Source organism: Equus quagga, chromosome 13 (genome assembly GCF_021613505.1).
Source record: "Equus quagga isolate Etosha38 chromosome 13, UCLA_HA_Equagga_1.0, whole genome shotgun sequence".
NCBI classification, from domain to species: domain Eukaryota; kingdom Metazoa; phylum Chordata; class Mammalia; order Perissodactyla; family Equidae; genus Equus; species Equus quagga.
The window spans coordinates 70,217,076-70,230,977 of record NC_060279.1 but is presented as its reverse complement, the minus strand read 5'-3'; the positions used below and the strand labels follow the sequence as shown (position 1 = coordinate 70,230,977).

At 44.4% G+C, this 13,902-nt stretch overlaps 1 protein-coding gene across 1 annotated transcript in view; it reads right to left on the bottom strand.

Moving 5' to 3' along the window:
- VAT1L (vesicle amine transport 1 like) overlaps positions 1-13,902 on the bottom strand; it is a 141,732-nt gene that overhangs the window by 78,927 nt on the left and 48,903 nt on the right. The window contains exon 4 of the mRNA XM_046682865.1: positions 3,685-3,827. Coding sequence (XP_046538821.1) covers positions 3,685-3,827 — 143 coding nt within the window. The remainder of the gene's footprint in view (positions 1-3,684; positions 3,828-13,902) is intronic.

Sequence of the window (13,902 nt, the reverse complement as noted above, 5' to 3'; positions counted from 1 at the left end):
CAAATTCAGCAAGAAGATATTTTGGAATTGCTGATCCAAGGCTTTCGTGGCTGTCCTTCCTTGATCTCTAACCCCTCACCCCTTTATTGTGAACGCTGCCTCTTTGCTTCCCATCCACATGGATCAAGAGGAATTTCTCCTGAGTGGTGGTAGGTCTGATAAAGCCATCACTGGCAAAGAAATCCTTTGACTTGGCCAAGAAATTAACTCTCCTTTATTGTAACTTTCATTTCCAGTTGGACCCTTGGTCTCCACTCAGTTCTTCTCTTTCTGAATTCCCTTTTCTCTGAGAAGGCATCTGGCCACAGCTTTAAGCTTCACCTCCAAGCTCAAGATGGAGGGACGAGGCTATGTCATAGTGCCTGGCACATGTCTGGCGCACAGTAGGGTTCTTACATGAGAGTTGAGCACAGTGTCCAATGCACAGGGGCTGAGCACAGTTTCTGACACATATTAGGCTTCTCACAGAGGGCTGAGCACAGTACCCAGTACACAATAAGCTATTCACAGGGTGCCCAGCACAGTGCCTGGCATCCAGTAGGCTTCTTAGCAAATGTTTATGGCTCCCACGGGTACTTAGCAATACCATCTCTAGGAATGCTTTCTTGATCACTTTCTCTCTGTTCTCTCTAGGTGTTAGATTTTCATTAATTTCCACTAAGTCTCAGTTTCTTTATCTGTAAAATGAGGCATTTCATCTTGCAGGGTTGTCTGCGGTACCCAAAAAATGTCTAATGGAAATGCTCAGCAGTGTGAGAGGAAATCGACAAAGCCAGGCGCTGTTATCTGCCTTGCCCTGTGTCTGGCCCTCGCTCCCCGCCTCCCTCTACCTGCTGAAATGTTCTCGTCCTTCGAGCACCTGCTTAGGGGCTGTCCACCTTGGCACGCTCTCTGATCTTTCTCTCCTCTTTATTTTTAAAGTCCTTACAGTCAGAGGCACACAATTCAGGGCTTCTAACTCTTCTACTTGCTTTCAAGCATAGCCATCTCTCTCCTCCCAGACAGAGAAGGGTAAGTGACATAAAGGTTAGGTCTGTGTTATAAAAATTTTTCCCAATTCCATTTGCAACGCCTGGCTCAAGGCTGAGAAGGTATTCAAAAGAAGCTTACCGATTGACTGGCTTATAAAAAGAGTTTTCATCTCAAGAAATTTTACGCTACTATTTTTTTTCTAGTTTATCACACCCAAAATCGTGTAATAAACAATATCTGTGATCAAAAAATAAAAAGAAATCACTCTGCATTCTGCTCCTATTGCATGTTAGCAGTTGGATTTTTTCCCCTTTCCTTTCACTTTATGTCCTTATGTGCCAAGAATTTATACAAAGCTGTGATCACAGTGTAGCTGGAATTTGGCATTCTGCTTTTTTCACTCAATATGCTACCATGGGTATTTTTTTCATTTTGTGACAGAGTCTTCATAATTATCATTTTTTTTAGGGGCTACATAATACTCAAGCGTGTGGGTGTAGCATAATCTACTGAGCTGTTTCCCTTCTGTAGATAATGGAGGCTGGTTCTGAATTTTCGCTATTACAGACAATGCCATAATTCACCCGCTTGACATATGCTGAGCACCTACAATGAAGCAGAAGCCGTGCTTGGCTCGGAAACAGGCAATGTGTACCTGGGGCTTTTATCTTCTTTTGGATTATTTCCTAGGGTAGGATTAGTGGGACAGACAGCATAAACTTATTTGCAGTTTCCCAGTCATTTTTAGTCTAATCTCACGGTCTTTACCTAAAAACATAAAGAACTGTTGGAAGTCACATTTAAAAGAAGGTGCTGGTGACATGGGTCTTAGATGCTGTTACCTTGCTCCTCTGACATCAGTAGAAATCACTGACACAGGGGCTAAAGGCAGCAGGTCAAGATAGTGAAGGGATGAGGGATGGAGCAGCCACACGGGAAATGGGGAAGGAGGAGCTCCCTGGTTTGGACTGTCACTTGTTCAGAAGAGCTGCCACCTCCTGACTCACTTCTCCCACTGCTTCCCACACCTACTACCTCCAGCTGCACTGGTCTCCTTTCAGATTCTTGAATTTGCCAAGCCTTTCCTGACCTGTAGGCTCAGTGCATGCCATTCCTCCTGGTCAAAAATGCTCTTCCTTTGGCCAAATTCTCATCCTTCACTTCTCAGCCCAAATCTCAGTCTTGGATGGACGACGTGTCTGATTTTCCTGTCTGCATATATTCACTAGCACTTTGCATTTCTCCACCAGAGCACGTATCAAAAGTGTAAATCAATCTTTAAAATATTTTTTTGCCTCCTCTTCCCCAAATAGACTCAAAGCTCCATGAAGAGAGTGACTCACAAGAGGGTTTTTGTGGGATCTCTCACCCTAGCACAGTACCTGGCCCATCACCGACACTCAATATTTATTAAGAAGGGGGGTGCATGGAAAAAGGGAAAGATGCTTGTGAAAATATCACTTAAGAGGAGGAAAGAAAACATGGCTGAAGGGACAATGGGAGTTCATTTTCCAGACCACAGCTGGAGAGATGCTGAGTTAAAAGAAGGAAGAACTGCCTGTGAGTTAAGAAAGTGATCCTGGAAGTCTTTACAAGACGCCTGCAGCCTCCAGCCCTCTAAGAGACAGGCGGTGAACTTCTACTGTCTAGCTGTAAAGCTCTCTTTTCAAATCCCACTGGAAATATTGGGACAACTTTAAATTATATGCACATCTCTACATTCAAAATTTAAAAACAAATCTGAAAATTCATATCATCCAAAGACTCTTCTATCTAAGAAATTTCCCAAGCTCCACCTAATCTGCTAAATCCCTCACCTCAAACAACCAGATCTCCATCCTGTAGTCCTTTAATTTTCCATCACAATCTGTGATTTGGAGAAAATTGTTTCTTTATTACGATGCTGGCTGGACAACTTATTTCCTTTGTATCTTACGATTTAGTGCTAGAAAATGAAAATATGGAAACGATAGCTCTGGGACATCTCTGAATCCCCTCAGGAGCTGTGATGCAGTGTGTGTGCGAATCAGCTTCTAGCTCTGAGACAGCAGTACGAATGAAACACAAATCATCTGAAAGTGTGGTGGCAGCTGGGTTTCCATCCCATTCCCTGTGTTGACATGCACACGGCCATGATCAATAGCTTCAGGATCACAGGCGGAAGATGGACCAGGTTATAAACCAATGTCCCCCTGGGCAACGGCAGCAGTCAGCAGACTGATGACCCTGCCTCCAGCCTCCCCCTCCCATTCACTCTCTCCGCGCCACCAGTGACTGGTCAGAACCCAAAGCTGATCATGGCACCACTTTGGTCCTTTGGCGGCTCTCAGTCACACCCAGGTGGAGTCCACGTTTCCTTGGGCTATTATATCAATGAATGAGAAATACACTTCTCTGTGTTAAGGCAGTTTTATAGCAGTGAGCATAACTTAGCTTTGTAAGTCATAAATTAGCTTTGCAAGTTACTTAACTGCTCTGTTCCTTGGTTTTATCCTCTGCAAAAAGGGGATAATAATAGGGTTGTTGAGAGGAATGAATAAGCTAATACATGTGAAGTATTCAGTGCAGAACTAGTAACACTAAGCCCCCAATATACGTTTATTATTATTACTGTTATTGCTGTTATTAGCCCTCCTCTAAATGAATGCTTCCGCTCTCAAAGAGAGAGAAGAGCAAGGACCAGTCTGGTGCTCTTTCAAGCAAACAGCTTACCTTTTCACTTCTTGCACATAGTCTGCATTTCTGTCAAAGAGGTGGGTCACGGAGTCTTTGATTGCTTCATGCTTGAAAGTAGAAGCTGTCCCAAAGACAGTCACATTGGGGATAGTGGAACACAGCTGAGCCACAGCTTGGCCCTGGAAGTGAGATACAATAGACAAGTCACACAGGAGAGCCACCGTCCAACAACCAGCCTTGCTGGGTGCAGAGCCGGACTTCAACCTTGCCAGTATTGACCTTTCTTAGGCGGGATTGGTCTTTGTTGTAGGGGCCTGAACTGTGCATTGTAAGATATTTAGCAGCATCCCTGGCCTCCACCTAGCAGGTGTCAGTAGCACCTTCCCAGTTGTGACAACCAAAACTGTCTCCAGACACTTCAGAATGTCCCCTGGGGGACAAAATCTCCCCGAGTTGAGGAACCACTGGTGTAGAGCAAGGTCAGTGTGAGCCAGCAACACCCCGGCACTGAGACTTAGTGACCATTATTTAACCACACTGAGCCTCAGGTTCCTCATCTATAAATTAGCAATCATGATAGCTATTCCACAGGGATCTTGGGGGATGTCTTAGTTTGGATCTCCCAAAAGTAGACCCTAAGGCAAGAATCTGAGTGTAAGCACTTAATCTGGAATATAATTGCAGGCAATATCTGAGTATTAAGATAGAAATAGAAGGCAGCCAATAAAAGGTGTGTTTTCAAGTCCATATCCACTGTGGGCAACTGGAACTCAGTCCCTCTGAGGACATGAGCAAGCGTAGAATACACATCAGAGCTATGCCAACCAAGCGGTGGGAGAGCTGGAGTGTTGATCCGCCAAATTTCCACCTGACATTGGTTGAGGGTTGCTTCTGCGGTAGTAACTGTTATGCACATCTGGCTTGTCCTCATGAGCCAAGCATGCTCCCAAAAGCTAGACAGAAGGCCTAAGTAAGCAACCTTCAGCAGTTTGAGTGGAGTGTGGAGAAGGTATGGTGTGGCTGAGAGCATCTACTATGTGGGGTGTTAAATGAGGCAATATGTAACGCAGGTCAAACACTTAGCACAAGACATGACACTTAATCGGTCCTCAATTAACCTTAATCAATCTGTACCCCTTAGTGGCTTTTTATATCCAGGGCTGTGATGTCCAGGTATATTAAAGAAAAGGCCAATGCATGAGGTTTAAATATTAAATGATCCAAGAGAAATCACAAATACAGTTAGGAATGGGTGATTTTTCCATATCCTTTTTCAATATGGTTGGAAATTTAAGTCATTGGACACAACACTGTCTGTGATCGTGTACATTCAGAAACCTTCCAGTAAAACTCAATTTGCTGGTGTTTAAGATGCATTCTAAAACCAAATACTGTTTCTTTCCAGTGTTCCACCTGCCATCTTAAGGAGGCAGAAATGCTTAAGGTGGGAAATTATTCTACCAAAGTCATCTGTGATATTAATTTCTGCCTATCACTTTATTTACACGTCTTCATGTTTGTGGACTAAATCGGGTTGGCAGGCCAATTTGTGGAAATGTTATTTCTTCCCAACATTCACAATTAAAGGCAACATTGAGAGAATCACAGAATGTCAGAGCTGGAAGATCATCCAATTACCCCTCCCCGTCACTGTTTCATGGAAGAGGAAAAGGGCACTCAGAAAGGTCAAGGTGACCCAGTTCTTCAGAGGCAGATCTGAGATTCAAAGCAAGGTCTCCTGACTTCCACTTATTGCCTCTTCTATTATGCCATGCTGTCGACTTATTTTGACATTTTAAGCTAAGCAGACTTTTAAGTTGCTGCCTAAAATAGACACGTTACTGACATACTCACTTGGAGGTCAACATTTCAGAACATGGGCGTGAACCTAAGACTCCAGGCAGGCTACAGTTCTCTGTTCTAGGAATAGCTTTGATATTTGGTTAACTTTTTTATCCCCTGATTTTAGAGAACAAAGAAGGGACTACCCTTCCCAGTGAGTGTAAATATCAGCAGGCAACGCGACAATGCTCTAAAATTTGACAGGGCTTGAATTAACCTTGCTAGTGCGGGGATGGGAGATTAGAACTAGTTCCAATAACCGTGTGGTCCCTCCCGCCCTCTGCAAATGTGACATTTATCCACTCAACTATTTTTCAAATTCCTACTATGTACTAGTCACACTGCTATAGATGCTGGTGTGGCAGAAATGATTGACACACCTAAATCTCTATATCTAGTCCCAAGCCCCCTACTGACTCCTAGACTTGCGTATTGAATTACCATTTTGGCATCCATCTCCACCTGGCTATCCAAAAATAATATCAAATTCAACTGATTCAAAACATAACTCATAGCTATCTCCAAATGAGTTACTCCTTGTATTAGTTTGCAAGGGCTGCTGTGACGAAGTACCACTAACTGCATGGCTTAGACAACAGAAATTTATTGTTTCACAATTCTGGAGGTTGAGGAGTCTGAAACAAGCTGTTGGCAGGGTTAGTTCCTTCTGAGGGCTAGGAGGGAACGATCTGATCCAGGTCTCTCTCTTTGGCTTGCAGATGACTATCTTCTCCCTGGACCTTCACATGGTTTCACCTCAATGTGTGTCTGTGTCTAAATTTCCCCTTTGTATAAGGACCCTGGTCCTATTGGATTAGGGCCCACCCTAATGACCTCATTTTAACTTGATTACCTCTGTGAAGACCCTACCTCCAAATAAAGGCACATTCTGGGGCACTGGGGGTTAGGATTTCAACATATGAATTTGGGGGGGTGCCCAATTCAACCCATAACACTCCTCTTACTGCACTTCTTGCCTCAGTGGATGGAATTACACCATTCACTCGCCACTAAAGCCAGGAATCAGGGGTCATCCTGGGCTCCTCTTCCTCCCTCAATGCCACATCCAATTAGTCAGCAAGTGTGTTGTTTCCACTCAACACCTCTCGCGACTGTCACTTCTTGGTCTGGGTGTCATATTTCCCTCCCTGGATTATGACAACACCCTTCTAACTGCTCTGGCTGTTTCCATGTGTACTTCACACTGGGCACAATGATTTTTCTCCAACGCAACACTGAGAATTTCACTATTTTTTGAAAGCTTCCCAATGCCTATCATGGCTTTCAGAATGGCCCTCTGGGATCTGACCCTGTCTACCTCATTAACACGATTTCCGCCTACTTTTCCAATATCCACTCCCGAACAACACATGGAACTTGAGCCACCACTGGCTGACACTCACCATGAGCCTGGCGCTGCACAGGCCTAATCCCATGGCATTCTCAGAATAAGTCTTTAACCCTATTTTGCTGAGGTTTACAGAGGTTAGGTGCCTGGTCCAAGCCACTACGGTAAGATGTGGCAGACCTCGATCTGCTCTACTCACCAGCTGAGTGAGCAATCTTGAGCAACATATCGGTTCCTCTAGTCACTGGTCTTAATCTGAGGATCGTAATACTAAATACACTCCAAGACTGTTGTGGGATTATATGACATAAAGCATCCAAGGGCTTAGAACAGTGAATGCCAATAAATATTTGCTATCACTGCTACTATGATGCTATTATTATTTTTCTAGAGCAGTAGGAGCATAGCCACCATCCTACTCTCCTGAATGTATCATGGTATTTTAGCATTGGGGTTAGTTTTCTCTCATGCTTTTCCCCATCTTGCCCATCTTTCCACTTCTTCTTCAGATCATAGCCACTCCCCCTTAGGCATCTCCTCTCTATAAATCCTTCCCAGCATCCCAAGCAGAGCCTCTTGCCTCTTTTTGTGCCACCGTAGCCCTGTGGCTCCTTCTTCCAGGACAGCAGCCACCACAGCCTTCTGTGGCTGCTAACTGACCCATCTGTGAGCTTCACGAGGTCAGGGACAGTGCTTCCCTTGGCTCCATGCTCCAGTGCCCAAGGCAGAGCCTGGCACATAACAAGTGTTTGGTAAAACTTGTTGAACGGATGCACGAGAAACAGAGGAGTTCGAGGTAATGGGGACGCCCCCTCATCACTTTGCAGATTTCTATGTCCTTTAGTATTGCACAGTGGGAATACAGCACAGATTTAATTGACATATCTCGTCTCTGATCCATGCAGAACTTTACCGTTTCCATTTTAAAGAGAAAGATACAGTGGTAGTAAAATGAGATTTATATTATTCCTATTTTTCTGTTATTATATAATATATAATATAGGAATATTATATATGTGTAATACATAAACATTATATAATTATATATAATTAGAATAATATATAATTGGTATTATATGTGTAAATGTATAATTAGTATATACTCATATGCATATATAATTAACATCTAGTTTATAATATTCCATTTATATAATTAGTATAATAATACAATATGATTATATATGCATACATATATAATTAACATAATTAGTATTATATACAAATGCTATGCATATTATGTCATAATTTATATAATTATATAAATAATAATGGGTGGGAAACCCCAATTCAGTGCACATGTATTCGTAGCACCGCCCACCCACCTTCTAGCTCTCTATTAATTCACTTAGGCAATGAGAGGCCCTTGCAAGATCCTCAATGATTTTCTAAAGTAAATACTGCTCAGTATTCTGTATTTAAGCAGAAAAATGCTTTCCTTCACATTTACAGAAAACCTGTCCTCTCCTTTCTCCGACTCCCAAGGTAGAGTGCAGGATCCACATCTAATTTATCCTCCTTTCTCCCAGGTGCCTAGCAAATAGCATGGACTTGATAACACTTGTGGAAGATGGAAAGAATTTTCAATAAAAAGGACTTTGCAATTTACCTGCAGACCCAGAACATGAAATGAACGAGACAATCCATTCTCCCAGCAACAGCCATAAATGGAGATTTGCACGTCCTTGTCCTAACGGATTTCCTTCCCTCTTTAGAAGGTAAGAATTCTGCAGCAAGCCCCTGCCTCTCTTCCCTGCAACTCACAATGCAGCAGGAACAGCAGCTTCGGCTCCTTTGGTCTCACCATGTGCCAGGTACTGTGCTGAAGGGTTTCATTACATCGTTAAACAACTTTTAGAGTAAGCGTTTTGTTTCCATTTTATACCTGAAAATGGGGCTTCACAGAGGGAAAGGAACTCATCTAAGGTCATAAGGCTTGTAAGAGATAAAGCTGGAGTCAAACTCAGCTGCAAGACCACTCTACTATTAGTCTTTTCTTCCATCCAGCTAAGCATCGAGTTGCTGACATGAAACTGAGATCTTGGAGAAAACCTCGGGTCCTTGGCATTGATCTGGAAGGCTTCGTTGATCCACTCTTTGGATAGCTTTGTCTCAGGTTCAGCCCTAATTCCTGGGTTGTTGGGGTCCCCTCAAGCAGAGCACAGACAGTGGGGAAACCCAGGGACAGCAGTTACAAGGGGGCTGTTCTGCATCCCTGAAATCTGACTCTTATCAACAGACTGGCAGTTCAGAGCAAGATTCCTGTTCCAGAAAAGCTAGGCACAGCAGACAAATGGTTAGAGGAGTAAATGCACGTATATAAAAGGCTTAGTACACTGCCTGGTACATAGTAAGGACTCAACAAATGGCAGTTTTTAGCTACAACTTCCCTAGAATTAGGACTGAGTTTGGTTGAAATTCTGGTCTCCCTCTAAATGAGAATGCAGGATAGATGATCCTGTCAGTGCACTGAGATTCAGGATTCAGTGTCAGACTTAAATAGGTGAGAGACGAAGAGCTTAAGAAGGCCTCTATAATAACATACTATCCACCTTCCCAGCCTTGTTTCTCATCATATACCAGAACTCTAGCTTTGACCGTACGGAAAAACGCTCAGTCTTTCCTAAATGCTACCTCCCCTCACCACAGGACCTTTGCACATATAGTTTCCTAGAATCCTCTTCCCTGTCTTGTCTCCTGGCTGATTCCTAGTCATCCTTTGAATCTCAGCTTCTCTGTTACTTCACTGAATCATTCTTTCCATCATCATAGGGCTATTTAATGAATGCCTCTAATAGACTAGACACCATGAGAGGTGCTGGAAATACAAAGGTGAACAAGTTATATGTGGTCCCTGTCCTCTTGGAGCTTATATTCTAATAGAAGCAACAGTTATTGCTAAAATAAATACACCATCAAACGTACAATTATACACCAATTCTAACCACTGAACCACTGGGATAAGACCACATTGGTGCACTACCTTTTTGCAAATGTGCAGAAAATGAGGGTCATGTACCAAAGTCATGTAGGGGGAGAGACTAGATTAAATGGGAACTTGGACTTGACGAGTTTGGTGGTCTCTAAGTTCTATGATTTCTGGGTCACACTGACTGGTTCTCTAGCTGGCCCGAAGGAAATCAATTTGAAGAAGACTGTCAAAGAGAATGAAAATTTATGCATTATCCTAAGTTCAGTAAAAAATGGAACCTCCTATTGCTAACTTGACCATTTCTGAGATCACTTTTAAAATGGCATTGCTTATCTCTTCCAAAAACTGTCTTTACTTTTAAACAGCTCGTGGGAACCACAGACCATTCATGTGGTCGAAGAACACAAAAGAATGAGCAGAATGAGCTTGTGAATGTACCGAGAAGACACCTGGAGGAAACGGTGAGGTAAGAGTTTTTTCTTCCAAAGAACTGTCAGTTTACTTTTTCATCTTCATCAACACATAGAGGCACTTGGACTAGGAAAGTGTTATCACGAAATCTAGTACAGTCGTGAGCCGCATAATGACATTTCGGTCAACAACAGACCGCATATACAATGGTGGTCCCACAGATTAGAACCAGAGAGCCTAGGTGTGTAGGAGACTGTACCATTTAGGTTTGTGTAAGTGCACTCTATGATGGTGGCACAATGACGAAATCGCCCAACGACACATTTCTCAGGACGTATCCCCACCGTTATGCGACGCCTGACTGTACATCCGATACTGGAGCTGTCCTTATGCTTTTCTTATGACAATACAGACTCCCACGCTGAGATTCAGACATCGGTTTAGAAAGATTTTTTTCGGATCAATGCTGCTGTCATTTGCCTGCTCAACAATTCAGTTGACTCAATTGTTGTAGGAAAGGAAATTCAAATCCCACTGTGTGGGCTGAGCCATGTGACCCGCCGTCAAAGGCAGCAGAGAATATTCTATGTTCTCACCTAGTATGCTCTAAGAATCAGTCAGCTTTTCTTTTTTTTATCTTGTTTGTCATTGCAAAACTGCTGAACTACACATGACACTCCCTATAACATACATGTGCTGAAAATTTGAACAGCAAGAAGCTTCAGGGGCACAGGGCTGAGGGAACAGAGAGAAAAGGAGAGAAAAAAGTGAAAAGAAGGATAGGCACTTTTCAGTTGCTCAAGATTTAAATGTGGAAAACTTTTTTCTTTAATCCAAAAGAGCAATAGACATATTCTGGAAGACTTGTGAGATAATATCTTTTATTTTCTTCTCTTTTATTTATTTTATAGATCGGTGCTTCTCAATGTGCAGTGCCAGAAGCAGCAGCATCAACGTCATCTGGGGACTTGTTAGAAATGCAGATGCTCAGGCCCCACCCCAGATCCAAGGAATCAGAAACTCTGGGGGTGGCGCCTGGCCATCTGAGTTTGAACAACCTTCCAGGAGTTTCTGATGTGGTGAGAACCACTGATATAGACCATCCTAAATGGCACCAATCCACTCCACGTGATTTAGATGCTAAGGCCCCCATGATGCTCAGAGTATCTTAATACCAGATATTTTATTTAAAACCAGGCTGAGACCTGATTAGTAGTGTATATTTTCTAAGTTCCCTGCGTAAATCTAATGTGCAGCTAGTGCTGAGATCCAGCGCTCTATAAAGTTTTCCTTCATCTAATTTGGTCCATTATGGCATCATAACAATCCACTTCCTCTTTTCCTACTTGAGGTTGACATCACAGCTCGTGGGTTTAGTATGTGGGATCCTGTAGATCAGAGCATGACTAATACCGTCTTCTGTGAGTCAGAGATGCACGAAGAGAAAATAACCCCCGATCCCCATCAGCCAGGTCTGAAGCCCTGGATGCCTGCAGAAGTCCAGCCTCACTGTTCCCCGGGCCTCAGCTATGCTGCTCAACGCCCAGCGGTTCCCGGCCGCTCCCAGCTCTGCCCATCAGGGGACTGCAAAGGTGAACATTTAAACCTTTTCCTCTGCTCAGACCGCGCTGAGCTCATTGCAGAGGCACTGGGTTGACAAGCAGCAGGACAAAGCGGACAAGAGCAGTGTGGGTTTATTCATTCAACCTCATCTGCACAGAGCTTCCTGTGTGCCAGGCAGGGTTCCACGTGCTCTATAAACACCACCTCATTTGATCGGCATTAGAACCTCCATGAGGTGCAGACTGTTTCATCCTGATTTTCCAGATGAAAGAGCTGAGGCACAGAGCAGTTATATAACTGCCCAAAGTCACACAGCAAGTAAACAGTGGAGACAAGATTTGAACCCACGTTGTCTGGCTTCAGTGTCCACAATCTTAACTGCTGCCCTGTGCTGCAGGACACTAGTGGGTCTGGAGGCTAAAAGGAGAGAAGGAAGGGGCACCATCTCTCACTGGCTCGTTTCTCTTTGTCAAGCACTTTATACACATTTCATTTAACCCTCCCAACCTCATATTCCCACAGGAAAACAACCTCAGAAATGGAGGGTCAGAAAGATCAAGTGACCCTACTCAAGGTTCTCCTGCTAGTAATTGGAAACCGAGGCTCAGAAAGGCTAAGTATCAGCCACCAGAAGTGATGGGATTCAAACCCGAGCCTCCTGTTGCTAAGCCAGCTTCTTTGTTCTCTGTCATTGACCACCAGAACAATTACATAGAAATGAGACACATCAGAGGTTGCAGAGAAGGTAAAGCTCCTGGAACCCACACCTGCTTCAATCCTGGAGCTGCCACTTAACCCTGGTTGAGCCTCAGATTCCTCTTCTTTAAATCAGGGATGACAATGTCTACTCCACGAAGCCAGGTGTGGGTTACAGGAGGGAACATACGTGATGTGATCCATCAGGCATGACTCGGATCAAATGGGGATGGAGAAGAAGCCAGCATTTAATTTCTTCCCCATCCCCCTTCAAAGCCACCTCTTCTGCGAAGCCTTCCCTGAGATCTCCGGAAGAGTTCATACCTCCTGCTTTGCCCCAGACTCGCACACCTGAATGCTCAACTATCTTTCACTCTGAGCTGCAATTCTTCTTCTGGCCCCTCCCCTGCCCTCCCATCCCCTCTACTCTCTCCTCTTCCTCCTGCTCTTCCTCCTCTCCCTCTGTCCCTCTTTCTCTCTTCCTTTTTAAAAATCTCTTTCTTTCGTATCTCCCACTAGACTGTCAGCTCCTTAAGGGGAGAGCCACACCATTTCCCCTCTACATCCACAGCATTGGGCCCACTGCCTAGACCTCAGCTACTGTGCCTTGAATAGAGGAAATAGCAGAAGAGACACAAGTTTGCTGCGCAGAGAACAAGGTGGTCAAAGAGGACCCACCATGTCCGAGAATGACTGAGGGCTGAGACTGGGGATGTGTGCCCTTTCTAGAGAAGGGACATCCGGCTGCTGCTCGGCCAGCTTCTCTGCTTTATCCCTTGGGTGGATATGGACAAGGTCTGCCCCACATTCCTTGGCAGCACAGTTCCAACTGGACATCAATGATGGGGGAAATTTATGTGCTTATAATATTTTTACCAAGAGTAAATATTTTCTTTTTTTCCTTTTCAACCACACACATGGAGTGGGGAGAAGGGTAAGAGGAGGGTAACGATGAGGAAGGAACATTGAACGAATGTTAGGAAAAACAGGTTTGGGCCTAGAAATACATTTCTCTTGGGCCCCAGAGCCTTATGACAGGTAGATCGTGGCACCGGTTCCTCCTAAGGTGGTTTGCAGATGCTCCTGAGCTGGGCTGGGGTGGACCTACCCCGGCTTTTGCCCCCACACACCCACCAGCAGAGGCCTGCTTCCAAGACTCTGGTCACTTGTGGGCACACAGAGATGTTCATGACGGGATTTGGCAAGAATGACTCCCCCTGCCCAGCATGGACCCAGCTCCCTCCTGGTGCCTGACAGACTCGGTCTGAGCAGAGCTGGGTTTCCTAAGGACTGGTCATCACCGAGCACAGCAGGCAGCTTCGGGACTGAGGGTGGGAGGGAGGGAACTTTCGCTTTCCCAGTTTCTCCTAGGAGCTGGTCCTGTGAGCACTGGGGCCTACTGGGATGACGCACAGGTGACAGCTCGGCTTTCTGCTCTGGCCGAGAGGGAGGTCAGGCTGTTTTC